The sequence below is a fragment of the Rhinopithecus roxellana genome, chromosome 17, assembly GCF_007565055.1.
Source record: "Rhinopithecus roxellana isolate Shanxi Qingling chromosome 17, ASM756505v1, whole genome shotgun sequence".
In the NCBI taxonomy this organism is placed as follows: domain Eukaryota; kingdom Metazoa; phylum Chordata; class Mammalia; order Primates; family Cercopithecidae; genus Rhinopithecus; species Rhinopithecus roxellana.
In genome coordinates this window covers 105,679,129-105,705,100 of record NC_044565.1, presented here as the reverse complement: position 1 = coordinate 105,705,100, position 25,972 = coordinate 105,679,129, and the positions used below count along the sequence as shown (strand labels likewise).

The 25,972-nt window shown below is 37.4% G+C and overlaps 1 protein-coding gene across 4 annotated transcripts in view; it reads left to right on the top strand.

Annotated features, from left to right (window-relative positions):
- EML4 (EMAP like 4) overlaps positions 1–25,972 on the top strand; it is a 163,853-nt gene that overhangs the window by 70,334 nt on the left and 67,547 nt on the right. For 3 of the 4 annotated variants that reach the window (XM_030921003.1, XM_030921004.1, XM_030921005.1), the window contains 6 exons: positions 4,305–4,487; positions 15,528–15,657; positions 19,740–19,913; positions 21,789–21,917; positions 23,303–23,328; positions 23,519–23,551. In XM_030921003.1, coding sequence (XP_030776863.1) covers positions 4,305–4,487; positions 15,528–15,657; positions 19,740–19,913; positions 21,789–21,917; positions 23,303–23,328; positions 23,519–23,551 — 675 coding nt within the window. The remainder of the gene's footprint in view (positions 1–4,304; positions 4,488–15,527; positions 15,658–19,739; positions 19,914–21,788; positions 21,918–23,302; positions 23,329–23,518; positions 23,552–25,972) is intronic. The other variant, XM_010382598.2, reaches the window with a different exon arrangement.

The window sequence follows — 25,972 nt, the reverse complement described above, 5'->3', positions numbered from 1 at the left end:
GGGTGTGGGCTGAGGTAATAAATATGAAAGGCACAATGTAAATGCGGGACATTGTTAATAGTTAACTTTGTACGTGTTATGTCCTTTGAAAAATTGTCCTTGTGTCTATCAGTGTTATGCCCTTTGAAAAATTGTTCCTGTGTCTTACAGTGTCTATCAGGGTTTGATAGGAATTTTACAAGCTGAGCCACCTTTCTTGTCACTATCCGAGTTTCACACAACTTAAAAACCTTAGTCATTTTTTTAAAAATCAAAGTTTGTAAAAGTTTGCTGAAAGTAAAAGATACCAAGTCGGTACTAAAACCTAGCACCCTAACCTTGGCATTACAGTCTGGTGATCTACTAGCTCAGCTGCCCTCCCAGAATAATTAAGCAGGTTATATGTTTACAAAAATCATATAAGCATTTTATTTGTGGTTATAATATGAAGGTATAGCTCATCTTTCATGAATTGAGAACAGTTTAGAAAAACATATCCATGTAGTTTACTGACTTAATCACAGCCTTTGGTTTACAAATAATGGCTTGCAAAAAGTGAATTTATTAGGTTACATAATTAGCTGGGAGGAATATTGGAGTAGCTCTCAGAATTGAAGGGCCAGGGCTTCAGAGACTAGAACTGGAACACAAGGTAGTTAGAACCACCTTTATTTTTGACAGTCCTAGGGTGACATCTTTGTAGCTGGAGAACAAAGGAGGATGGGCTATAACTCTATCTCTGGGAAATTCAAGAGGGCTTCATTTGGCCTAGCCTGTATCTCATGACTACTACTCCTGTGGTAGTATTAGATTGAGCCATATTAACTACCTCCCTCCCTCCCTTCCTTCCTTTCTGCCTCCCTTCCTTCCTGCCTCCCTCCCTTTCTCCTTCTTTCCTTTCCTCCCTCCCTCCCTTCCCTTTTTTCTTTTTCTTTTCATTTTTTCTCTTTTCTTTTCTCTTTTCTATTTTCTTTTCTTTCTGACAGGGTCTTCCTCTTGTCACCCAGGTTTAAGTGCAGTGGCTTGATTAAAGCTCACTGCATCCTTGACTTACTTGACTGGGTTTAGGTGATCTTCCCACTTCACTTTCCCAAGTAGCTGGGACTACAAACACGGCCACCATGCCCAGCTAATTTTTTCTGTTTTGGTAGACATGGATTTTCACTGTGTTGCCCAGGCTGGTCTCGAACTCCTGGGCTCAAGCGATCCGCCCACCTTGGCTTCCCTAAGTGCTAGGATTACAGTCGTGAGCTGCCGTGCCCAGCTGAAATTTCTAATAGTAATATTTATACAACTGAAAAGGCCATTTTATATGGTTCAGTCTCATAGTATGGGAGGCAGAGGGGAAAGTGAGGCATCATAGATTGACAGCCCTACTAGAAGCAAGAAATATGGTGGAGTTTCACAAAAGACAAGAGTGGCTATTCTTTCTGTCAGAAGAAGGAGAATAGGAAAGCATTCTGGGTAGGAAGAACAGTGACCGTAGTCTAACATACTTACAAAGAATATAGATAAGCTAGAATTCAGCTAGACCACTGTGGACATGAAAAATACTTAAAATATAAAAATTTCTAAGGCGAGAGACTGAATTGTTCTTATTCCTTAAGTATCTCAGAGTTGGACACATCTGCCTTTAAGTAACAAATGTGCTCAAAGCTTTCAAATTCTAACTTTTGTGCTTTGTACATATCCTAGGCGCACCCTCCTTATAACAATCCTATTTAAAGATGAAGAAATTAATGCTCAAAGAACTAAAATAACTTGCCCAAGATTATGTAACTCGTTAATATGGAATCAGAATTTGAAGTCTAAATTAAAGATGAAACCCAGTTTTCTTTCAGTATCAGTACTTCTCAAAGATAAGATTGTCAGGCCGGGTGCGGTGGCTCAAGCCTGTAATCCCAGCACTTTGGGAGGCCGAGATGGGCGGATCACGAGGTCAGGAGATCGAGACCACCCTGGCTAACACGGTGAAACCCCGTCTCTACTAAAAAATACAAAAAACTAGCCGGGCGAGGTAGCAGGCGCCTGTAGTCCCAGCTACACGGGAGGCTGAGGCAGGAGAATGGCGTGAACCCAGGCGGTGGAGCTTGCAGTGAGCTGAGATCCGGCCACTGCAGTCCAGCCTGGGCCATAGAGCAAGACTCCGTCTCAAAAAAAAAAAAAAAAAAAAAAAAGATAAGATTGTCAGTGAAATACTGGTAAAGACAGAAGAGAGTACATATGTATGCATGGGAGGTCTGGTGGTGTATATGATATGAAATATGAATATTGTTTACTGTTCCATCATGTAATGGTGATAGCTTTGGTTTTTAAATGTTGTGGTGGTGATTTTAACTCAAACTTTGAATTAAATTAAGTTCCATAGCATAGTATCGCAGTATGAGAAAAAAACAATACATTCTGCGTTATCGTCTGAATGAGTGAAACAGTCATTTAAATAATCTCAGTCTGGTCCAAATAACTCTTACATTAGAAACTAAAACGTCCCCTCAGTGTAAGCCAAGGGTGTTTTTAACAATTAGTTATTTCCCTGAATTTTCCTGCTTATACTGAATGAACCAATACCGATTAATGTTTCTTTTTTCTTTTCTTTTTTTTTTTTTTGAGACGGGGTCTTGCTCTTTTGCCAGGCTGGAGTGCAGTGGCATGATATCGGCTCACTGCAGCCTCTGCCTCCCGGTTTCAAGCGATTCTTCTGCCTCAGCCTCCCGAGTAGCTGGGACTACAGGCTCATGCCACCATGCCCGGCTAATTTTTTGTATTTTAGTAGAGACGGGGTTTCACCTTGTTGGCCCAGATGGTCTCGATCTCCTGACCTCGTAATCTGCCCGCCTCAGCCTCCCAAAGTGCTGGGATTACAGGCGTGAGCCACTGCACCCAGCCAGCAATTGATGTTTCTGTATGTTTGGATTCTGATTGACCCAACAAATACAGTAGTATAAAGTTACGTAACTTTGCAAGTCCTTTGTAATTGCAGTGGTACAGCTAAGCCTTATTTGAATAGTCTTTCTCTTGTTGCTGTTACATAACCTAAGGCAAATATTAAGTATGTACTTCATAAAAACCTTTTTTTAAGAGAGGTTGTGGTGTTAGGTGGAGAGAAGGAGCAGTGAAAAGTCTTTTATTAATTACATAGCAATACTGACTTCTGTGGGGGTGTGGGAGAGTATAATAGTACAGTAGGCCAGGCGCGGTGGCTCAAGCCTGTAATCCCAGCACTTTGGGAGGCCGAGGCAGGCGGATCACGAGGTCAGGAGATCGAGACCATCCTGGCTAACACGGTGAAACCCCGTCTCTACTAAAAAAATACAAACAACTAGCCAGGCGAGGTGGCAGGCGCCTGTAGTCCCAGCTACTCCGGAGGCTGAGGCAGGAGAATGGCGTAAACCCGGGAGGCGGAGCTTGCAGTGAGCTGAGATCTGGCCACTGCATTCCAGCCTGGGTGACAGAGCGAGACTCCGTCTCAAAAAAAAAAAAAAAAAAAGTACAGTAAAGAGTAAAGTAGTAAAGAATGCTTTCTCATCGTTGTTGGTTAAAGTGATAGACTTCCTATCTGATATATAAAACCAAACAGAAGTGATTTATATGCTTTTTCTGTTTTCATAGAGAATTATGATAATAATGTTGTAATTAAGAAAGGTTGGATAGTTTGCTGTCTTGCAAGTTTCCTGATGTCTACAAAATGATGTATTTAGGGAGCATTTTCGTGAGAAAACCAATTAAGATGATGTTATAAAAATAGGGGGAATTTGACCTTGGGGAAGATTTTCACCATTTTAATTATTTGTCAAATTTATTAACATATTATTTTAAATTAAGATAGCTATGAAAATCTTTACGGAAGGTTCATATGTGTCAACATGATGGGATGTTATGGGTTTTTTGTTTTGAAATTTTTTCATCTTTTTTTTTTTCTTTCTTTCTTTTCTTTTTTGAGACAGAGTCTTGTTCTGTCGCCCAGACTAGAGTGCAGTGGCGCAATCTGGGCTCACTGCAACCTCTGCCTCCAGGGTTCACGTGATTTTCGTGCCTCAGCCTCCCGCATAGCTGGAATTACAGAAGTGCACCATCATGCCTGGCTAATTTTTTGTATTGTTAGTAGAGACGGGGTTTCACCATGTTGGCCAGGCTGGTCTCCAACTCCTGACCTCAAGTGATCTGCCCGCCTTGGCCCCTCAAAGTGCTGGAATTACAGGCACGAGCCACTTCACCTAGCCAGAGTTCTTCTCATCTTTTGTAAGTCTTATCTGGGATCGTTTTTCTTATCAGAAATTATTTCTCAAGCAGTTTACTTTGATAATATTCCATATTTTATTTTATAGATGATAGTATTTCTGCTGCAAGTACTTCTGATGTTCAAGATCGCCTGTCAGCTCTTGAGTCACGAGTTCAGCAACAAGAAGACGAAATCACTGTGCTAAAGGCAGCTTTGGCTGATGTTTTGAGGCGTCTTGCAATCTCTGAAGATCATGTGGCCTCAGTGAAAAAATCAGTCTCAAGTAAAGGTAATTGTATTGTAAAGTTAAGAAGAGTCTTGCTTTTTGCAGTATTTTCTTTGAAAGTTGAAGTTGAAAATATAAAACTAGTTTCTTATGTTGATTACTTGTGATTATAGTGTGTTTTCCATTTCCTTTTTTTTAATTCCCAAAAAGTTGTGAAAGTTTATTCTTTATTATTTAAAATAAAGAATTTTTGCATAATCCACTGATTATACTTACAGGTTTTTTATGTTACAGTATTTGTGTTAAGTTAGTGTCTTCTAACTAGTTGATAAGTTTACTGAGGGCAGGAGCTGAATCATTATTTTGTGTCTCATTTCATATTGAACCTAACTGGTAGGCACTCATGTGTTTTTAAAATTAATTCTGTTGTCAATACAGAAACATAATTTAAATCATTATAGTTTAAATGGCCTTATTCTGAACCCTCTGTGGTAGTCAGCAGAATCCTGAAAAAATTAATTTAAGCTTTGACGCTTACTAGCCCAGTATAATGGGACTTTTAACTTTTCAGTATTGGGAGTTTTCAAGGTTGAGAGAAACAGTCATCAAGACCCTGTTGCTCTGAGTTTGGAGCAGATGTAGTGTACCTTTTGCCTTCCTTCAACCACCAAGAAAGAATTTATCATTCTTTCACATGAATCAAGTATTTGAACATATCATTTGATGTCTCTTGCAGATTTATTGGTAGAGTAGATGGGGATAGGCATTATTATGCCCATTTTGGCCATGGGAAAAGTGAGAACATTTATTGGCTTGCCTTCCTACTTCAATAAGTCCATGTAAATTATTAACCTAGGGAAGAGTTTTATATAACTCCCAAATTCCAGCCGAATAGGAGATAGTGCAGTCAGCCAGCCAGCAAATGAGAAGCAGATTTAGAAGAAAGATTGTGAATTCAGTTTCTTAATGTTGTTTGGGGTGTGTATGGTATGTAGAGATACATATTGGTAGCTGAATTACATATGGATCTAGTGCTCATGTTAGTCTTGGCTAGCAACAAGAATTTGGGAATGTTCCTCTTATGGATGATAGCTGAAGCCATAGAGGACGTAAAATGAGAAGGCAGTTCAGGGATAGTTCCATTGGGAGCTCCAACATTTCAGCATAGCACAAAAAGTGATGTGCATTGCCAGCTGCTACAGAGATGTCAAATAAAACAAAGACTGAGAGATGACCTTTGGACTTGGCATTTACAGCAGTATTAGAAACCTCTCCAAAAGCCATTTTAGTGGTGTAATAGAACTGCAAGTCAAATACCAGTATTTTGAGAAGCAGCAATTTAGGAGAATTATAGAATTGAGAGCAACAAATATAGCCGCTCTCAAAAAATTCACCTGAGTGAAGGAAGGTGGTAATAGCTAGGAGAGGATGCTATGTTGAAGGCCAGTTTTAATTACTTTTTAAAATTTGTTAAAAATACTTGATAGACTTGAGTGCGAAGATAGGTTGAGGACAAAAAGGCAGCAGAGAGGAAGACCAATATGGAGAAATGAAGTGGTAGTTGATGAGGCAAGTATCTTGAGAATTTGAGAAGGGATCTTAGAGCAGGTGAGAAACTATTAGTCTTAAACAGAAGAGTACTACTTCTAAGATAGAATGAACAGATACAACTGAGTGAAGGTTGATACATATTCACAGTTGTCAGGGTTGGAAGTTTTAGTCCTTATCACTGTCTCCTGAGAACTACAACTTCTAGACCTGATAACTGTGAATATACATTGAGACACTGATAACCTTTAGGCACAAAGATAGGTCCTCAGTGGTAGAAAAAAAAGGGAATACATGTTTGGAGTGGTTAAAGCGGAGAACAGAAGACCATAGACTTTTGAAAGAGATGCTGAAAGACCCTGAGGGTGTGGAGACAGGAAACTTATTGTGGAGGAAAGGTGAGTATCATTTTGCCCAGTTTTGTGATTCCCACTCTTTTTCCCTCTCAGCCTCATGTACTCTGGGTCTATGTACTTACAGTGGAGAGTCAGATGGAAGATAGGATCGATCTTTTTTATTAGTGATAGTAAGATAAATATGTCAATGACAAAGGGTAAGGGACCTGAGGGTTTGGCAAAAGACTTGATAGAAACTACTTTGACTGATTGTGTTAAATTATGCTTGCTTGATTTATTTACTTATTTAGAGACCCAACTTTGAGGACCACCAAGATCAAGCCAGAAAAAAGTTTTGTTTGGTTATAAATTGATTTTTATAGGGGGATTTTGGAATTTTTGAGTAGAATAAGGAGCTAGATCAGTTAATGTATATGGGCTTTATAGGGAATATAAGCTTTGTGTAGAGAGGGAAGAACAAGTTCCTATATATAATATACAGACTCAGAACCCGGGGGTACATATAAGTATTTTAAAACCTATAATAGAAAATGATAATGATGTTTGATTGCTATTCACATTTTTAAAAGGCTTATTTTAAGTAGTTTATATTTAGGTTTTTTTTTTTTTACTTTTTTAAGAGACACAGTCTTATTCTGTCACCCAGGCTCACTGTAACCTCAAACTCCTGGGCACAAGTGATCCTCCTTCCTCAGCCTCTGGAGTAGCTAGGACTGCAGGTGTACACCACCACACCCTGCTAAAATCTTTTCTTTTTTTGTACAGGTGGAATCTCGCTATGTTGCCCAGGCTGGTCTCAAACTCCTGGGCTCAAGTAATCTACCTTGGTCTCCAAAGTCTTTTTAATATGCGGAAACAACAGTACATTGTAATTTTATGTAAATTGAGAAACATTTTAAAGATATTTTCTCTCATATTGTATCTACTAAGGTATTTCAGTAAAGAAAATTCTGAAATACTTTAAAGAAATTTAAAAATTGCTTTTTTTCCAGCGTATACACAAATATTTTATATGACACGAGTTTTTTAACACCTACTTCTCAATGTCATGAAATATAAATACCGTTAACTAGCTATAATTCCTATTCCCCAGGAACTTACTTTTTGTAAGTTGTCCTTTCTGGTCCTTTTCTAATTATCCTTAGTCATAATTCCTGTGTCTCTAAAGTGAGTCTAGGATCAGTTTTGTTAATGGCTCTTTAGTGAAGGATTACCTACTTCTGGAGCCACAGAACCATCTGTGTGGAACTTTTTCTTTTCACATAACACTAACTCTTAATTCTTTTTAATAACCTTATTAATTACAGAGAGTTTTTTTTCTCCAATTGATTTTAAAATTATACTTCATAATTAACTGACTATTTTATAATATGCTAAGGTGGTTCACTCTTTGAGTTACTCTGTTGCCTGGGACACAGGCAAGTCTATGAAATGGATTGATGGGGGTATTGATTAATAATTTGAGAAAATAATTATTTCATAGATGAGAATAATTCATGTTAATAATTATTATATTTCCCTTTAATGGAAAAATACATCCAACTAATTATGTTTCCAATATTGATGTTGAGACATTGAGAGAAATACATATGTAAAGTTTCATAATGTTATTGGCAACTCTGGACAACTTTATCTTGGAGTTTATATATAGCATATTGTTGAAAGCAATTGGAATTTAAGTGACTCTTCACTATTAACATTTGTGTGCAGCCTAAAATAGATCATCTCAGTTTTGATGTTAAATAAGATTAATAAATTAGTGGTAAGAAAATTTGGAGTAAACATTTTAAGCAAAGTATTTTCAAATAAGTGAAGTTTTTCATAACATTAAAAATGAAATTATCTTGTAGGGATTTGTATTTTTTCTTTAATTAAAAAGTAAAGTCATTTTTTATATTATAGACAGTTTTATATATGATTTTTTTTTTTTAGCCACTTGTGAAATTAGAATTTATAGTGTTGAGTATCACATAAATTATTGACAGGAAAATGATCGTTATCATCTTAAGGTGTTTACATTTTCTAGAGGATTTTTCTTTAGAGGTCAAATTAAATTCATATGGATAAATAGGATAGAACCCTTTTATGAAGCTGTGGTTCAAAGGACAGGTCAACTTCCCTATTACTGAAGACAGCTGTTGTATGATTTTGCTAGATGGTGGTGATATGGGAAGGACATAAGTTGTCATCAGATATGACCAAAAGTAAATGTTAATGATGTGTGTGCTAAGGGCTTAATGAAATTCTGCTATGTTGCTTCATAGTAGTATTGCCATTCAGTAAATACCAAAATCAGAAACACACCTAACCTTTAAATATATTTCGTTGTCTTAGTTTATCGTCTCCAGTGTGCCAGCAGTATTTAAAGCTAAGACCCATTTTTTTCTTGAGTAAATTATGCAGGGTGCTTGACTGAGGTAGAAAATTTTCCCATGAGTTTTTAAGGTGGCCACTCACTTAAATTTTTCATATACCTTCTCCTCTGTCAGAGAATTCTTTCCTTTTGACGGCATATGTTCGTAATATATGCACCAGTTGCAGCTGAATACTTGCCAAAAGAAAAAAAAATTACCTGTACTTCGGAGCAAAAGGGAAGGCCCAGAGAACACTGGAAGTTTTAGCTGGCAAGAAGATGAATTATGTCCCAGCTGGTGCCTGGGAAACTCATTAGGACTTCTTGAGGTGACCAAATGAATGTAATTTGAGAACACAGCCCAGTGGCGTTATGTGAAGACAAGCTGTTAGTACACAATGATATAGAAGTTAAAAAGTTAAATTTATCTGAAGGTGGCAGTCAGTCATTTAAATCAGGAAACTGCTGGTTAAGCCAAAGTACAAAGCATTATAATTGCCACTTGAGAAATGAAAGAACCCAAAGGCAAAATTGAAATGTAGGGGTAAGTTCTCCAATAGAAACATTGCTAATTATGTAAAATCTGGGATACTGTAAAGGCACAGATCTGTATCATTCAGCTCCTGGCCCAAATAACATTTGGGAGGATTCAGGGATTATCATAGGTTTCCTGTAAATGTTGTTGATAAGGATGCTACATCCATCAGTTTAGGAAGGTATGAATTGCCTTGGTGGGACCCTTACACTAAAATGACTGGTAACTGTGGAAGGGGATGAGGGAGTGTCTCTTTATTTTGTGTGTAGAAGTATAGTCATGCATCACTTAACAGGGAAACGTTCTGAGAAATGCATCATTGGGCAATTTTTTCCTTGTTTGAGCATTATAGGGTGTACTTACACAAACCTAGATGGTATAGCATAGTATGCATCTAGGCTGTATGGCATAGCCCAGTGGTCCCCAACTTTTTTGGCACCAGGGACTGGTTTCATGGAAGACCATTTTTCTGCAGACTGGGGTGGGTGGGGGGTGGTGTTGAGATCATTCAAGCATGTTACATTTGTTGTTCTATTCTTATTACGTAGTAATATATAATGAAATAATTATACAACTCACCATAACGTAGAATCGGTGGGAGCCCTGAGTTTGTTTTCCTACAGCTAGATGGTCCCATCTTGGGGTGATGGGAGACAGTGGTAGATCATCAGGCATTAGATTCTCATAGGAACATGCAACCTAGATCCCTCACATGCACAGTTCACAATAGGATTTACTTTCCTATGAGAATCCAATACAGCCTCTGATCTGACAGGAGGCTGAGCTCAGGTGGTAATGCAAGTGATAACCAGCAGCTGTAAATACAGATGAAGCTTCACTTGCTGACTTCTCACCTCCTGCTGTCTGGCCTGGTTTCTAACAGGCCATGAAGGTACCAGTCTGTGGCCCAGGGGTTGGGGACCCCTGGTATAGTCTATTGTTCCTAGGTTATGTAGGCAGCTGTAACACAATGGTAAGTATATGTATATCTAACAAACCTAAACATAGAAAAGATACAGTAAAAATACGGTATTCGAATCTTCTTGGACCACTGTTGTATATGCAGTCCATCGTGGAACAAGACGTCATTATGCAGTGCATGACTGTATATTGGCAGGTATTGCCTCAGACCAGGTAGCAATCACCGTTTGCAGAGTGCCATTTCTATATGAGAGTCAAATGCTTCTTTGTCATTTCCCCTCAAAATATACTCCTAAGTAGTGGCCACAAGTTGAAAGGCCTAAGGGTACATCTTCCTGTGAAATAAGAGGAAGGCAGAAGTATACAGATAAAATTCCAAATGGAGAAGATAGAATTTGAGTATCACTTAAATTATTGACAGGAAAATGATCGTTATCATCTTAAAGTGTTTACATTTTCTAGAGGATTTTTCTTTAGAGGTCAAATTAAATTCCTATGGATAAATAGGGTGGAACCCTTTTATGAAGCTGTGGTACATGTAGTCTTCAGTCTTCTCAAAGAATAAAGCAAGAATAATCAGCCAATAGAGAAAAGTGACAAAGGTCTTAAAAATGAGGAGTGGAAGAAGTATACAGTTAGAGCCATGAGGCATGTGATAGAGAATTCGAGATAAATAAAAGATTTGAAGTATCAGCTAGACTATCTCTACCCTTCTTCTGATCAAAACTGTAGCCATCTTAAAGGCCTCAGAAATTATTTTCTGAAAATGATCTATTTTTTGTCACGTTTTGGAATTGTTTTAAATTTTTATTTGTACATCTCTTTTGGCATGTATATTTGTTGCTCCCACTAGATCATACACTATTTGAAAGAGGTCACTAACATAATCATCCCAAGGCTAGCTGAGAAACAATACATTGTTTGTAAATTGAATGCCAGAAGAAGTTAGTTATAGAAACAGGAAGTTGTGATAAAATTACAGTTTTAGAGAGACAGGTTGGGATAGATGCAAGAATAAGAAGATAATACATACCAGAGTAGCAAGAAGGATTTCAGATTTTGAGCTTTGGAATATGCAGCAGTTCTTAGTGATAACTTTACTCTGTTAGTCTACAGTACACTGAAATTTATTGGTATTTAGGAACTTTCAGGCTAAGATGTCGGTAAGGTCATCTACTTGAGTCTGTCATTAAGGGGTGTAAACTATAGTGATTAGCATTCTCATGTCATGATCAAGTATAAAAGTTTTTATTGACCTTCATCCTGGCATTATGATGGTTTCCACCATGATTCTTAAAACTTCCTTCACTTTTTCGTTCACGCTATCTAGCTTTTGGTCCCCACCATCTTATTCTCAGACTACTGCCCTGAAATCAGTTCTTCACATGGCTACCAGAGGGTATCCTCTAAAATGTAAATTGAACTCTCTTTTTCAGCTTAAAACCCTTTAGTGATTCTTTATTCTCTATAGATAAAGTTTGCATCATCTGAATGCTACTTACCTCTTCTCTCTGAACTATCCCCTCTTTCATTCTACATCCTGGCCACATCAAGGAGCTTTTTGTCTCCCCACCACCAACCACTCAATGCCACAAATACATACACTCACTTTGCTGTTAGAGTGTTTCTGTTGCTTTACACATACTGCAATGGATCCCAGTATCTTATCACCACCCTTTCAGTTGTCTATTTCTTTCTTATTCTTTAAGGTCTTATTCTGTATTTTTTCAAGGAAGCCTTCCTTGAACTCTGTGTCCCTAATCCTTACAGAATTATGTGTCCTTTCTTTGTACTTCCATGGTACTCCATTGATATCTGTTACTGTACTTACCACATGTTTTCATTGCTGATGTGATTCTCTTTGAAGATTTTGAATTCCTTGATGTCAGCAACTGCCTTATATACCTTTGTAAACATAAGACTAGGATTATAATTGGTCCTGAGTAAATATTTGATTGGTGCATGGATGATGAATACATTACAGTTTAGGCAAGCAGAGGTGACTAGCGTATGCCGGAGAGAAGGATCATCCAGGCGCAAAAGTGCAGAAGAGTAAAAAGGACTTAGTTTAGGAATTCAGAATAAACTGAAGTACAGGGTGTGAGATTGGGAGTTTCAAGAAATGAACATAGACTGGTAGGACCCGTAGTGGAAGGTTTTCTTACACCTTGTTAGGGAATTTCGTTTTCATCCTGAAGGTAGTGGAGAGCCACTAAAGAATCTTAAGCTGAGGACTGACAGGCAGATTTATAGTAATTAGTCCAAGATGCCTACGTTTTTGACATTGTTAACATCCCTGAAATTACAGTGCATATTACAATTGATGGTGTCTTATAGTTCTAATAGGAAATACTTCTTTCTAATGGTACTTAAAATAATGGGGCATATTACAGTTCGTGGCATTAAATTTAAAGATACGTAGCATATGTTAGGTCATTCTGGCACAGTGTAGCAATGCCATAATATAAGGTAAAACTGCAAGAAGAGAGACTCAAGATAAACCCAGCATAATCCAGAAGAGAAATTTGGTGGTGAAGTTGCATCCATTTAGTTGTTTTGGTATTAAGTACTTTCTATGTGCTACGCAGAGTGCTCAAGAAATTTCAACCCTAATTCAAGAGTTATTAAAGTCATATGCCAGGGGAAAAAAAAGACAAAAAAACAAAAATACCTTGACTCTTATCTCACATCATAAACAAAAATTAAATCAAAATGGATCATAGACCTCAATGTGAGGGCTAAAACTTATATAAGAAAGATCTTAGTGACCTTGAGTTTGACAGACATTTCATAAGTAGCACACAAACAAGCACAGACTATAAGAGAAAAATCAATTAATTGAATTTCATCAAAATTTAAGCATCTTGTTCTTTCAAAAACTGTTTTGAAAATAAAAGGGCAAGCTACAGAATAAGAGAAAATATTTGCCAGACATGTATTTGTCAGAGGACTTTTATGTAGAATATTTGAAGAACTTGTATGCCTCAGTTATTAAGAAGAAAGCCCGTTCTTAAAGTGGGCAAAATGTTTGAGCAATTGAAGTTGATATGCCATTTGAGGCATTGGTAAAAGAATGGTAAAAATGCCTGTAATTGGTGGCCGGGCACAGTGGCTCACGCCACTGATAGTCTGAGGCAGGTGGATTGCTTGAACCTAAGTTAGAGACCACACTGGGCAACGTGGCAAAACCCTGTCTCTACAAAAAAAAAAAAAAATACAAAAATTAGCCAGACATGGTGGCATGCACCTGTAGTCACAGCTGCTCATGAGGCTGAGGTAGACAGATGGATTGCGCCCTTGGAGGCCATGGCAGCACTGAGCCATGATTGTGCTATGACACTCCAGCCTGGGCAACAGAGCGAGACCCTGTCTCAAAAAAAAAAAAAAAAAAGACTAGGAAAGAATAATAAACTAAATCCAAGGCTTAGCGGAGGGAAGGAAATAAAGATTAGAGCAAAATAAATGAAGTAGGGAGTAGAAAAACAATAGAATCAATGAAACCAAAACTCAATGAGGTAACACTTAATACCCTCTTGAGTTTTTTTAACCTGAAAATAACAAGTGTTGGCAAGAATATGGTGACACTGGAACCCTTGTACATTGCTAGTGAAATTGTAAAATGGTGCAGCCACTGTGTTTGGCAGTCCCTCAAAGAGTTGAACATACAACAACTGTGGCTCAGCAGTTCCGCTCCTAGGTATATACTCAAAATAATTGAAAACAGGTGTTCATATGAAAATGTTTACACAAATGTTTATGGCAGCACTATTCCCATTATCCAAAAGGGGAAGGTGGAAACAATCCAGATGATCATCAACAGATGAAAAACAAAATATATCTATACAATGGAATATTTTTCAGTCATAAAAAAGAATGAAATATATGTGCTACAACATGGTGAACCTTGAAAACATTGTACTATATAAAAGAAGCCAAACAAGGTATGGCTTCTTTAGAGGGTGGGGTGTGGGGAGGGAGTGACTGCTTAATGGAGTGAGACCTAGTCTCGCTCTTTGGCCCAGGCTGTAGTGCAGTGGCGCGATCTTCGCTCACTGCAAGCGCTGCCTCCCGGGTTCGCGCCATTCTCCTGCCTCAGCCTCCCGAGTAACTAGAACTACAGGTGCCCGCCACCATGCCTGGCTAATTTTTTGTATTTTTAGTAGAGATGGGGTTTCACTGTGCTAGCCTGGATGGTCTCAATCTCCTGAATTCGTGATCTGCCCGCCTGGGCCTCCCAAAGTGCTGGGATTATAGGCTGAGCCACTGCGCCTGGCCAGTGGATATGTGGTTTCTATTTGGGGTGATGAAAATATTCTGCAACTTGGTAGTGGTGGTGGTTGTACAACATTGTGAATATACTAATTGTCACTGAATTGTACATTTGTAAATGGTTAAAATGATAAATTTTAGGACTGTTTTATCACAGTTTTTTAAAAGCTACTGATAAACCAATAAGTAACTTGTTTGACATATTAGAACTAAATCTAATGACCAGTGATATTTGCATAATTTGGGGGTTAATATAACTTATATGTAAAAAAAAATTTCTTAAGAGGTTTCAAAAATAAATGCAGCAGGTCTTCTTCTTCCTGTCTTCAAATTCATTCAATCTAATGTAGGACTTAGGAATCTATATTAAGGAAGCATGTTAGGTGATTATGATACAAATGACCTCCAACATCTTACTCTTGACAAAAATGCAGTGTTATACCACCATGTGTAGAACTTCCTAAGGTACCAGATATTACTTGTGTGCACATGAGAAAACTGAGTCCAAAAATTAAAAAATAAAAATGTTCTCTATTCCCAAATCTTTACTTGACTCTTAGTATAGACAGGACTGTTTTATCTTGTGATGTTGTGTCTTCTGACCACACCAATATACCATTCACACATTTATTCCACTCCTTGTACTGTGTAAGTTAAAGAACAGGTTAACTTTATATACTTATGCTTTATTTATATGGAGTAACAGTCTAGAATTTAATATTTATGGTTTCTAGGATTTAAAATTTATGATTTTAACAAACAAGCTGTTTTTGAAGATTGATGTCATGGGATTTATGGTTTACTTGAGGCACGCATTTGAATCATGTGTTATAAGGCTGCTGTGTGTGGTAAAGCAAACCATTTAGCTAAGAGAACTAGCCCAACTGTGTTTTAGTAAATTAGTATGGCTTTCCTATAGGTCTGTTTTGATGGGATTAAGTCTTGAGACAATATCATGTGCTGCATACCAGGGGGGCACTCTGCTCAAAAGTTATAAACAATAATGTACTTAATTTTTTTTTCCACCATCCCCTCCTTCCAGATGGACTTAATTTTAAAACTTAGATCTTTGAGGAATATATTCAAATTTTTTATAATTTTTTTTCCTTAATTATCTTTAGGCCAACCAAGCCCTCGAGCAGCTATTCCCATGTCCTGTATAACCAATGGAAGTGGTGCAAACAGAAAACCAAGTCATACCAGCGCTGTCTCAATTGCAGGAAAAGAAACTCTTTCATCTGCTGCTAAAAGGTACCCGTTTGTGAAGGGGGGAAAAACTAACATTGCAAAATTGTCTGAATGTGGTAGAGGTCTACCTTTAGAAAGAATATGAAATAGAGCTATTTGAATTCAAATGAGCATGTCCTTTGAATTCTTAAACTGTGAAAGTAGAGACATTTAGCCTGTGCTCACTCAGCTTGCACTCATCATACCTGTCAAGTTGTTTGAGGAAGCTTTCCGTTCTCACTAAAGAAAGAAAGCAGTTTCATTTCCTGCTTTTGTTTTGTTTCTTTTTAACAAGTATTTGTTGATAAACATCACTATATTTAAAGAAATTGTAGAAGTGAATTTTCCATAGCAAGTGATATATTTGATACAGCATTTTTAAAGGGAAAACAGAATATTTGATATATCTATGTCAGTGGGACGTCAAATGCTGTTATAACTTTTATTTTTTAACCATAACTATAAAATTAAGGCTTATTTCAAAAATATAGTACTATCTGGGGGGGGTGTGTGTGTCTTAGGGGATGGTGGGCAGGACGGCTGTGGAATTACAGCAGTATAAGTTTCAGTGGATTACAGATTTGCATTCTTTATGTTCTTTTCATCAGTTAATTAATTTACTCCAATAAAAGTGCTCACAGGATTTTCCCCCTTTTGTAATTTCTAGCAAATTATTTGATATAGAGTTTGGAGAGACCATAGGTGATCAGCTACAAAATCTTACAACTAGTTTCTTCAAAGAATGAGTGAGGAAAATCTTGAGTAATAAGATCATGTGTTAACAGTGTACTGATGGAAAATGCTTACCTCAATAAACTAATGCCAGTGACCGAATTATTCATCGGTGAGGATTCATAGATACTTAACCAAACAGTTAACTACAAGAATGTTGAAGAAATGCCAAGATCTTCAGCCCTTTTAAAAATTCCTTCTAGAACTCAGTCTTTGACATCGTTATTACAGAATCTAGACTTTCCCCTACAAAGGATGCTAAAATTTATTACCTGTACTCCACTTTGAGTAGAAAAGGAGAAACCATAAGAAAATGTTAGTACAATTTTAAATAAATTTCCATGTTGTATCCAGTAATGGTTCAGATTCAGCCCATTTTCTTACGTAGCTATTGTACTGTTGGTGTGTAGTGATCAGTATTATGAACATTAGTGATTCAACAGTCTAAGGCCAGCTGAGTTTGTTAGTTTATGATCCAGGGTCCCTATATTTTGCTTTTAAATAACCTAGAAGGAAAGTGGCTCTTTCAGGTTTTACTGGGCCCATATAAAACTAGTGGCCACTGTATTCTTGTTGAAGAACAGCAAGAAAGAAGTAACTTCTGTTTTTTGTTTTTGTTTTTGAGAGAGTTGGACATACTGGAACTCAGTTTTTAAAGTTAATCTGATATTCTTGAAGTGTAATTGTATTTCTTTAATTTTTTTTATTTTATATACATATGTTTTTTGAGATGGAGTTTCACTCTTGTTGCCCAGGCTGGAGTGCAATGGCGCAATCTTGGCTCACCACGTGCGTCTCCCGTCTTCAAACAATTCTCCTGCCTCAGCACCGGGAGTAGTTGGGGTTACAGGCATGCACCACCACACCCAGCTAATTTTGTATTTTTAGTAGAGACAGGGTTTCTCCATGTTGGTCAGGCTGGTCTCAAACTCCCAACCTCAGGTGATCCACCCGCCTTAACCTCCCAAAGTGCTGGGACTACAGGTGTGAGCCACTGCGCCCAGCCAAAATTGTATTTCTTAGCACCCACTTTAAAAAACAATTGATCACAAAGTAGATAGTCAAGGGCCAGTCTGAAGTCAGAAGTTATCAGAAGTGTATCAGGTTAAGAAATGTCACTTGACATTAAAATATACTATAACATTTTAAACTATTATGTGATAAATTGTATATACTATGTACATTTATTTAAAATGTTCTTGAACAAACTTTCTTGTTGATTATGTACCTTATAATCGAATTACAAAACGTCCTTTGATTAAGACAGACATTCAGGGCTGGGCGCAGTGGCTCATGCCTGTAATCGCAGCACTTCGGGAGGCCGTGGCAGTCAAATCAGCTGAGGTCAGGAGTTTGAGACCAGTCTGGCCAACATGGTGTAACAACCATCTCTACTAAAAATGTAAAAATTAGCTGGGTGTGGTGGTGGGTGCCTATAATCTCAGCTGCTGGGGAAGCTGAGGTGGAAGAATTGCTTGAACCTTGGTGGAGGTTACAGTGAGCCGAGATCATACCACTGCACTCCAGCCTGGATGACAGAGCAAGACTTCGTCTCAAAAAAAAAAAAAAGGAAAGAAAAGAAATAGGCATTTAGTAGTTTCCTACCCTTTCATCACTAAAATTCAAGTCTTGATTCCATCAGCTTTATGATATTGTCAAGAGTGTTTTCAGTATAAGTACACTTATCCAGTCTGGTTAGGAATAGCAGGTGGTTTATTAACTAAGAGTCAAAGTACAGAATCCAAAGAATTTATACATAAATATCTGAAATATTTTAACATAAGATATATTCACCTGTATTCATTCATCAGTTTTTAAATGAAAGACCAAACCTACCCTCTAAGTATGTATGTCTCATCAAATTGTTGTTGACTGTCTTTCATAAAATATACCCATAAATAACTTTCTAAAATTTTTAGTTTCAGTTCTCAGAAATGAAATGAGTAAGAAATTTGAAACTCTGGCAGAAGAGTATGTTAGAACCCATTTCTCTTTCTATGATTTTCTTTTTTTTAGTCAGAGTCTCGCTCTGTCACCCAGGCTGGAGTGCAGTGGCGTGATCTCAGCTCACTACAAGCTCTGCCTCCTGGGTTCACGCCATTCTCCTGCCTCAGCCTCCCAAGTAGTTGGGACTACAGGTGCCAACCACCACACCGGGCTAATTTTTTATATTTTTTAGTAGAGATGGGGTTTCACTTTGTTAGCCAGGATGGTCTCGATCTCCTGACCTCATGATCCACCCGCCTCAGCCTCCCAAAGTGCTGGGATTGCAGGCATGAGCCACCATGCCCGGCCAATTTTTTTTTTTTTTTTTTTAAAGAGACAGGGTCTCACTATGTTGCCCAGGCTTGTCTTGAACTCCTGGGCTCAAGTGATCCTCCCGTCTTGGCCTTCCAAAGTGCTGGGATTACAGGTGTGAGCCACCACACCCAGGCTCTGTGATTTGTTTGTTTTTTGAGACAGTCTCACGCTGTCATCTAAGCTGGAGTATAATGGTGCAATCTCCGCTCACTGCAACCTCCACCTCCCCGGCTCAAGCGATTCTTCTGCCGAGTAGCTGGGATTACAGGCGCATACCACTGCACCAAGCTAATTTTTGTATTTTTAGTAGAGACGGAGTTTCACCATGTTGCCTGGGCTGGTCTTGAACTCCTGACCTCAGGTGATCCACCAGCCTCCCAAAGTGCTGGGATTGCAGGCGTGAGTCACTGCGCCCAGCCGCTTCTGTGATTTTTAAAATTGTGTCACTCACACTAAATTTAACAGCAATTTTTTTTAGTAACTCATTTTTTTGTAGTCTTTCCAGAGCATTAAACTTAGTTTTCATAGAAATTGCTATTCTCTTTGTATTTAATTAACTTACATAATTAAAATAACCAACATAAACAGATTTGGGAAAAAACTTAAACTCTTGGTAGGTTTAAAACTCAATTGAAGGGAGTAGAAGTATACAGAAAAAAAACAGGAATTGGAGAATAATCTTTTAAACGTGAATATTTAGTGTTCCTTTGGCGTCAGTCATTATGCTTTACACAGATAATCCTCTGATTTGGGTAACTTGAGGTCAGTTAAGAGACCTTCATTTGTCCCCCAAAATCTGCCAAGATCGCAAAATGTATTAGAGACCATTTCTGTCTAAAGGGGCAATCTTCATGGGATGCATCACCTTAGAATTTTTATAAATTCTTCACTGAAGATGTTAATAGCTTCTGGAATTTTCAAAGAAATATTGTCCTTCTTGAATGAAAACAGTGCAAATTGTATTAGCTGTATGACTTAGGGTTTTGAATTATATAATAATCACTTTTCTATCATTTGATTTTTTTTTTATTTGTTTAAATGTGTATTGTTCCATGTTATACTTTATTTTACAGTGGTACAGAAAAAAAGAAAGAAAAACCACAAGGACAGAGAGAAAAAAAAGAGGAATCTCATTCTAATGATCAAAGTCCACAAATTCGAGCATCACCTTCTCCCCAGCCCTCTTCACAACCTCTCCAAATACACAGACAAACTCCAGAAAGCAAGAATGCTACTCCCACCAAAAGGTTTTAACTGTCCCCAAGTACAGAGCTAGGGAATGGTTGTAATGATACCTAAATTCTGTGACTTGGGAAAAAGTTAGCTATCCAAGGATTCTGAGAGAAAAGGCTGGTGGCTTTATTTTTCCCTTCTTCATTGCTTATAATTTATACTTTATAGCACATTGGGGAATAAAGAATTAAGGTCACAACTTCTCAGTTAAAACTGGGGAAAAAAAACTGAGTTATGAACAATATGATTAAAGGAAGGCAGGAATAACCTAGTCTAAAACCAAACAATATTCTCCCAACCAAATTTTTGAATACTTTTTATACTTGTATGTAACTATGCATAAATTTATAGCCATGGATAGAAAATGGCCATATGTAATTGTCCTCACTGTATTTTGGCATCATTACAACCTTCAACCTACAAGGGCCCATCTCAAGTGGCTCTTCATGGTGGCTGCATCTCAGTTTCAGTTTTGGGTCTTGGGAGGATAAGTTCTTGCTTGAGTAGAGAAATGAATCCATTTCACCTGGTCTTTTCTATGCTAAAGGCTTGCTTGAGGGCTTCTCTCTGTGTCCGTAATAATATTTTAAAGTTATGAGAAGGGGAAGAGGGAGAAACATTCTAACAGTGTGTGTGAGCCTAAATTGAGAATCTAAACCTGCATGCTGGGAGTTCAGTGCTACAGCTGCCTCCTAATCAAATATTGAGACCAATCTAATTAAATTTGCCTATTTAGAAATGCTTATTCAAGCCTTGTGATTAGGAATAGACATATTTTATCATCGTACTTCTGCTTGGAAATCTTAGGAAAACTATTAAACCATTTCCAGAACTGGCTAGAATTTTAATAAAATAAATGACAACCATTCCTAAAAGATTTATAATTTTATTTGATCAATTTAATATTTTGCCTCAGATCGCTAATGGAAATTGGGAAAATCAAAATACCCTTCGCTTGATTGATGCATGTTTATCACTTACAAAATGCTTTGTCTGTGTGTCTCATGCAGATTCTTACCCAATCTAAATGGTTTGTAATTTTTCTGCCTGGTCTCCTGTGGAGTTTTTCTTGGATATAGCTTATTAATGCTACATAACTTTGGATTGTGTGTGGTTTAAGGTGGCTTTTTATAATCGGTCTCTTTAAGGTTCTGATTTCACTTGGTATCTTCTTTGTCCCAGCATCTTTTTTTCAGCTTCTTGAGGTCTCCTGGAAATGTGCTTGCCCTCCTAAATTGCTCTTTGGATATACTGTTGCAAGAAGTATTGGAGACTGGATGAGTTTGAGGATAGTTAGCAATGCAATGAAAAAATCATTTGTAAAGAAACAAATTTCACTTATAAGTATAGGGAATCAGGATTGCCAATAACCACATTCTTATATAAAGTCTTTTTTATTTCTGATCATTGGTAAAATTGTCCCTAAAGATATAAACAAGAGTTTATTCCTTGTTATATTTAGAAATTGTCATTTGTACCGTATGTAATGTAATTACTTGAGGACATAATTGCACAAAAAATGAAAATGGCAGCCTCATAAAATTCAATGGCTATGAAAAAATACAGGTTTTCTGTAACTACAGATTATGAGAAACCTTAGCGATGTAAGGAAATAATTTTTTTCTGTTAACAGAAGTTTTTTTAAAAAAAAAAAATCAGGTAATTTTGTTCTAGTGAATCTTCTGAGTGATAAAGAAAATTATAATACAGGTTTGGGAATTGCCTTGTTTAACTCCTTTACTCATCCAGGCAGTCTTTCAACTAATCCTTCTCTTTTCTGGATTAGCTTTAAGGAAATGTTAATTGCTGCTCTTGTGTTCTGTTTAAATTGTCAGTTACGTGTCTTTGACACTCAGAATTTTTCTCTAAGAAATTAATGTTCCTTCTAGCATAAAACGACCATCACCAGCTGAAAAGTCACACAATTCATGGGAAAATTCAGATGATAGCCGTAATAAATTGTCGAAAATACCTTCAACACCCAAATTAATACCAAAAGTTACCAAAAATACAGACAAGTAAGTATTGCACTTTCTTCATTATATCTAAAAAGTAATAATTATTTGGCTGTTATGTTTGCATGTATAGTTATGTATGTCTGGTTTAAATCTTTTTTTTATTTTTGAGACGGAGTCTTGCTCTGTCACCAGGCTGGAGTGCAGTGGCACCATCTTAGCTCACTGCAACTTCTGCTTCCCAGGTTCAAGCAATTCTCCTACCTCGGTCTGCCGAGTAGCTGGGACTACAGGCACGTACCACCATGCCCAGCTAATTTTTGTATTTTTTAGTAGAGACAGGGTTTCACCGTGTTGGCCAGGATGGTCTTGATCTCTTGACCTCATGATCTGCCTGCCTCAGCCTCCCAAAGTGCTGGGATTATGGCGTGAGCCACTGCGCCCGGCCTTGATTTGAATCTTTTTAAAAACTCTGTATTATAATTCTTACTTCTCTTACGGAGTCTCACTCTGTCGCCAGGCTGGAGTGCAGTGGTACAATCTTGGCTCACTGCAACTTCCACCTCCCGGGTGCAAGCGATTCTCCTGCCTTAGCCTCCCGAGTAGCTGGGACTATAGGCGCGCACTATCATACCCCGCTAATTTTTGTATTGTCAGTAGAGATGGGGTTTCACCATGTTAACCAGGATGGTCTCAATCTCTCAACCTCGTGATCTGCCTGCCTCGGCCTCCCAAAGTGCTAGGATTACAGGCGTGAGCCACCACACCCAACCCGGTGTATATTTTCTTTCAAGTCTTCTACAAAAAGTTGTATCTACCTTTTAATGCTCCCAACTCAAATAATATGTCTTTTTTTTTTTTTTTTTTTTGAGACAGTGTCTCACTCAGTCACTCAGGCTGGAGTGCCATGGCACTATCACTGTTACATCTTACTGCAGCTTTCACCTTCCTGGGTTCAGGTGATTCTCCTACCTCAGCTTCCTGGGTAGTTGGGACTACAGGCACGTGCCACCATGCCCAGCTAATATTTTTGTATTTTTTGTAAAGATAGGGTTTTGCCATGTTGCCCAGGCTGGTCTTGAACTCCTGGACTCAAAGAGTTCACCTGCTTTAGCCTCCCAAAGTGCTAGGATTACAGGCGTGAGCCACTGTGCCCAGCCAAATAATAAATCTTAATAATCATATAACATTTGAGTATTTTTCATAAGTTTTTTTTTTGCTTTCACTGTTTAGATGCTCTTGTGGGATACTCATTGTTTTATAAAATAGTGTATATTAGTAGTTCATTAGTGAGAAACTTTAAAAAATGCTGATTTCTTACTCTCGCTTTTAGAGATTTGTCTAGGTTATAGCCTAAGCATTGACACTTTTACAGTTTCTTGAGGTGATTCTAATGGTCAGCCATATAAAATTATAAAATAAATGTGTTTCTTAAATTTCTTTTCTAGGCATAAAGATGTCATCATCAACCAAGGTAAATTAAAAATCCTTTAAAAATTTTTATTTTGCCTTTCTTAGTTTAATTTTTGCTAATTGAAAAGAATATTTACTTATTTTCATCCAGTGCACTTTATTAGTTCATAGTAATCAAAATGCGTTACTATAGTCATTTAGGAAAATACCCAGTTTTTGTTGTAAGATAATGTCATTTTTGTCTCAACCAGCAAAAATGTCAACTCGCGAAAAAAACAGCCAAGGTAAGAATAAGCTACGCAGTTGATTGCCTTCTAAGTGAATTTTTTTCCTGGGTCTCTTATTTGGCTTTTCATTATTTATGCCACCTGACTTTCCTCCTTACAAAGGAAATATGGTGATTTCAACTAGGTGAATCCAGCAACGTTTTACTTTTTTTTTTTTTTTTTTGACACCGAGTCTTGTTCTGTTGCCCATGCTAGAGTAAAGTGGCACAATCGCATCTTATTGCAACCTCCATCTCCTGAGGTCAAGCGATTCTTGTGCCTCCTGAGTAGCTGGGGACTATAGGCACCACCACACCCGGCTAATTTTTTGTGTTTTTTTTTGTTTGTTTTGTATTTTTAGTAGAGATGGGGTTTTACCATGTTGGCCAGGCTGATCTCGAACTCCTGGCCTCAAACAGTCCTCCCTCCTCAACCTCCCGGAATGCTGGGATTATAGATGTGAGCCACCACACTTGGCTCAGCTACATTTTTAAAAATCCATTTATTTCTAAGAAGTCTGAAGATTCAAGGTGAACAGCAAAAATACAGTATTACAAAAAGGGATAAAATACTAAAGGGAGTTTTCTCCCTTAAAAAAAAGTTTTACCTAGAAAAGCCATTTAAAAGATTGATAAATTTTAACTCAGTTTCCTGTCTTGCCAACTTCATTGCAAATAATCACTCATTTCTTGATGCTAAGACTGAAAATATAACGAGTCTAGCGAATCCATTTCCTCTTAAGTTTTTCTTTTGTATTGTTTGTAACTTCTGGCTACTTGCTGTTGTTGGCTTGTTCGGACCAAAGAAAAGGAAGCAGACTTTTGGCAAATGCGTATTTAATTTAATTGCAGTGTAGGTAAGTTTTATAAATCAGTTTTACATTCTCTTTAGATTGCTTGCAAATTTAATTGAAGCATGCTGTTCTTAATGAAAGCATGTCCTTTCTGTGCATGGTTTTCACAGCTCATTTCTGTCTCTCATAGTTAGCCTTGTTTTCTGGTCTATTATAGTGACAAACTACAATGTGGTTAAAGGGTTTTTTTAGAGATTTAACTTGATTTCTGTGGATTTTTACTTTTTTGGTTCCAGAAAGAAAAGAAAAAAATATTTCTAATAGTCTTTAGGTCATTCGTTTTTACATAGACTTTCTAAATGAAGTTGAATTTTGCTGGCATTCTTCTTTAGTAGGTCTTACTTTTTCCCTTCTTTATAATACAACATAGATTAAGTAATGTTTGAGATACTTTAAAGGGAAAAATGAAATTTTATTTATGAAGATAATTCTTATTACATTTTATTTCAAAACTTTTTAGAGAGAGAGTCTTGCTCTGTTGCCCAGGCTGGAGTGCAGTCACTACCTTGGCTCACTGCAGCCTTTACCTCCTGGGCTCAAGCAGTCCTCTCACTGAAGCCTCCCGAGTAGCTGGGACTACAGGCGCGCACCACATACCTGGCTGATTTTTGTATTTATTGTAGAGATTGGGTCTCACTTTGTTGCCTAGGTTGGTCTCAAACTCCTGGGCTCAAGCAGTCCTGCATCAGCCTCCCAAAGTGTTGGGATTACAGGCGTGAGCCACCACCTCTGGTCTGAAACTTTTTTTTTTTTTTTAAGTAGAGGCAGTGGTATGTGATAGGAAGAGCAGCGAATGGGGAATAGCTGTGTTTAGTGTTTGGTCCTGGCTGTTATGCATAATAGCCTTATGACCTAGGCTAAATGATGGTATTTCTGAGTGGTTTTCTACTCTGAGTATAGTAACTATAAAGCTTATTTCACATGACTACTGAAGGATGAAATAATACATATGAAATATAAATTGAAATAGAGTGGCATCTACTGAAATAGGGAACATTTGAGGAGAAGGAGATGTGTGGAAAAGGAGTTTGGCTTTGGACAGTTGTATTTGAGTTGTCTGTAAAACTTAGCCTATATGTAGAGATGTATAGCAAACAATGTCTTGTAGATGTTTAAACACATGGATTTTGGAGTCCAGAGAGTGGTTTTACCATTGACTTAGCTATAGTGACCTTGAGCAGGTTACTTCTACCTCTGTAAGTCTTTGTTTTCTCATCGTAATTGAGATAATAATAAGCCGTTAAAGGGTTACTGTAAAAATTATAGTAATAAAGTGTACACAGTACCTGGCATATAATACCAAGTAAGTTTTAGTTATTAATATGTGAATTTGGCAGTAAAACCTTGCACTCAGATTTGTATTGTAAGATGAAAAGATAATTATTAAATTGGTGAGATTCATTGACCATTAGTTGTAAAGCTATTTTAAAAGTCTGGTATTCATTTTGCATGGCATATTCACAACACATTTTCTAGTATTTCAGCTATTAATGCTAATATTTGTCATTTTTGGACATTCTTTTTAAAATATGACATTAATTTAGCACCTTGACTTGTTCCACATCATCTGCTTTGATTTGAGAAGA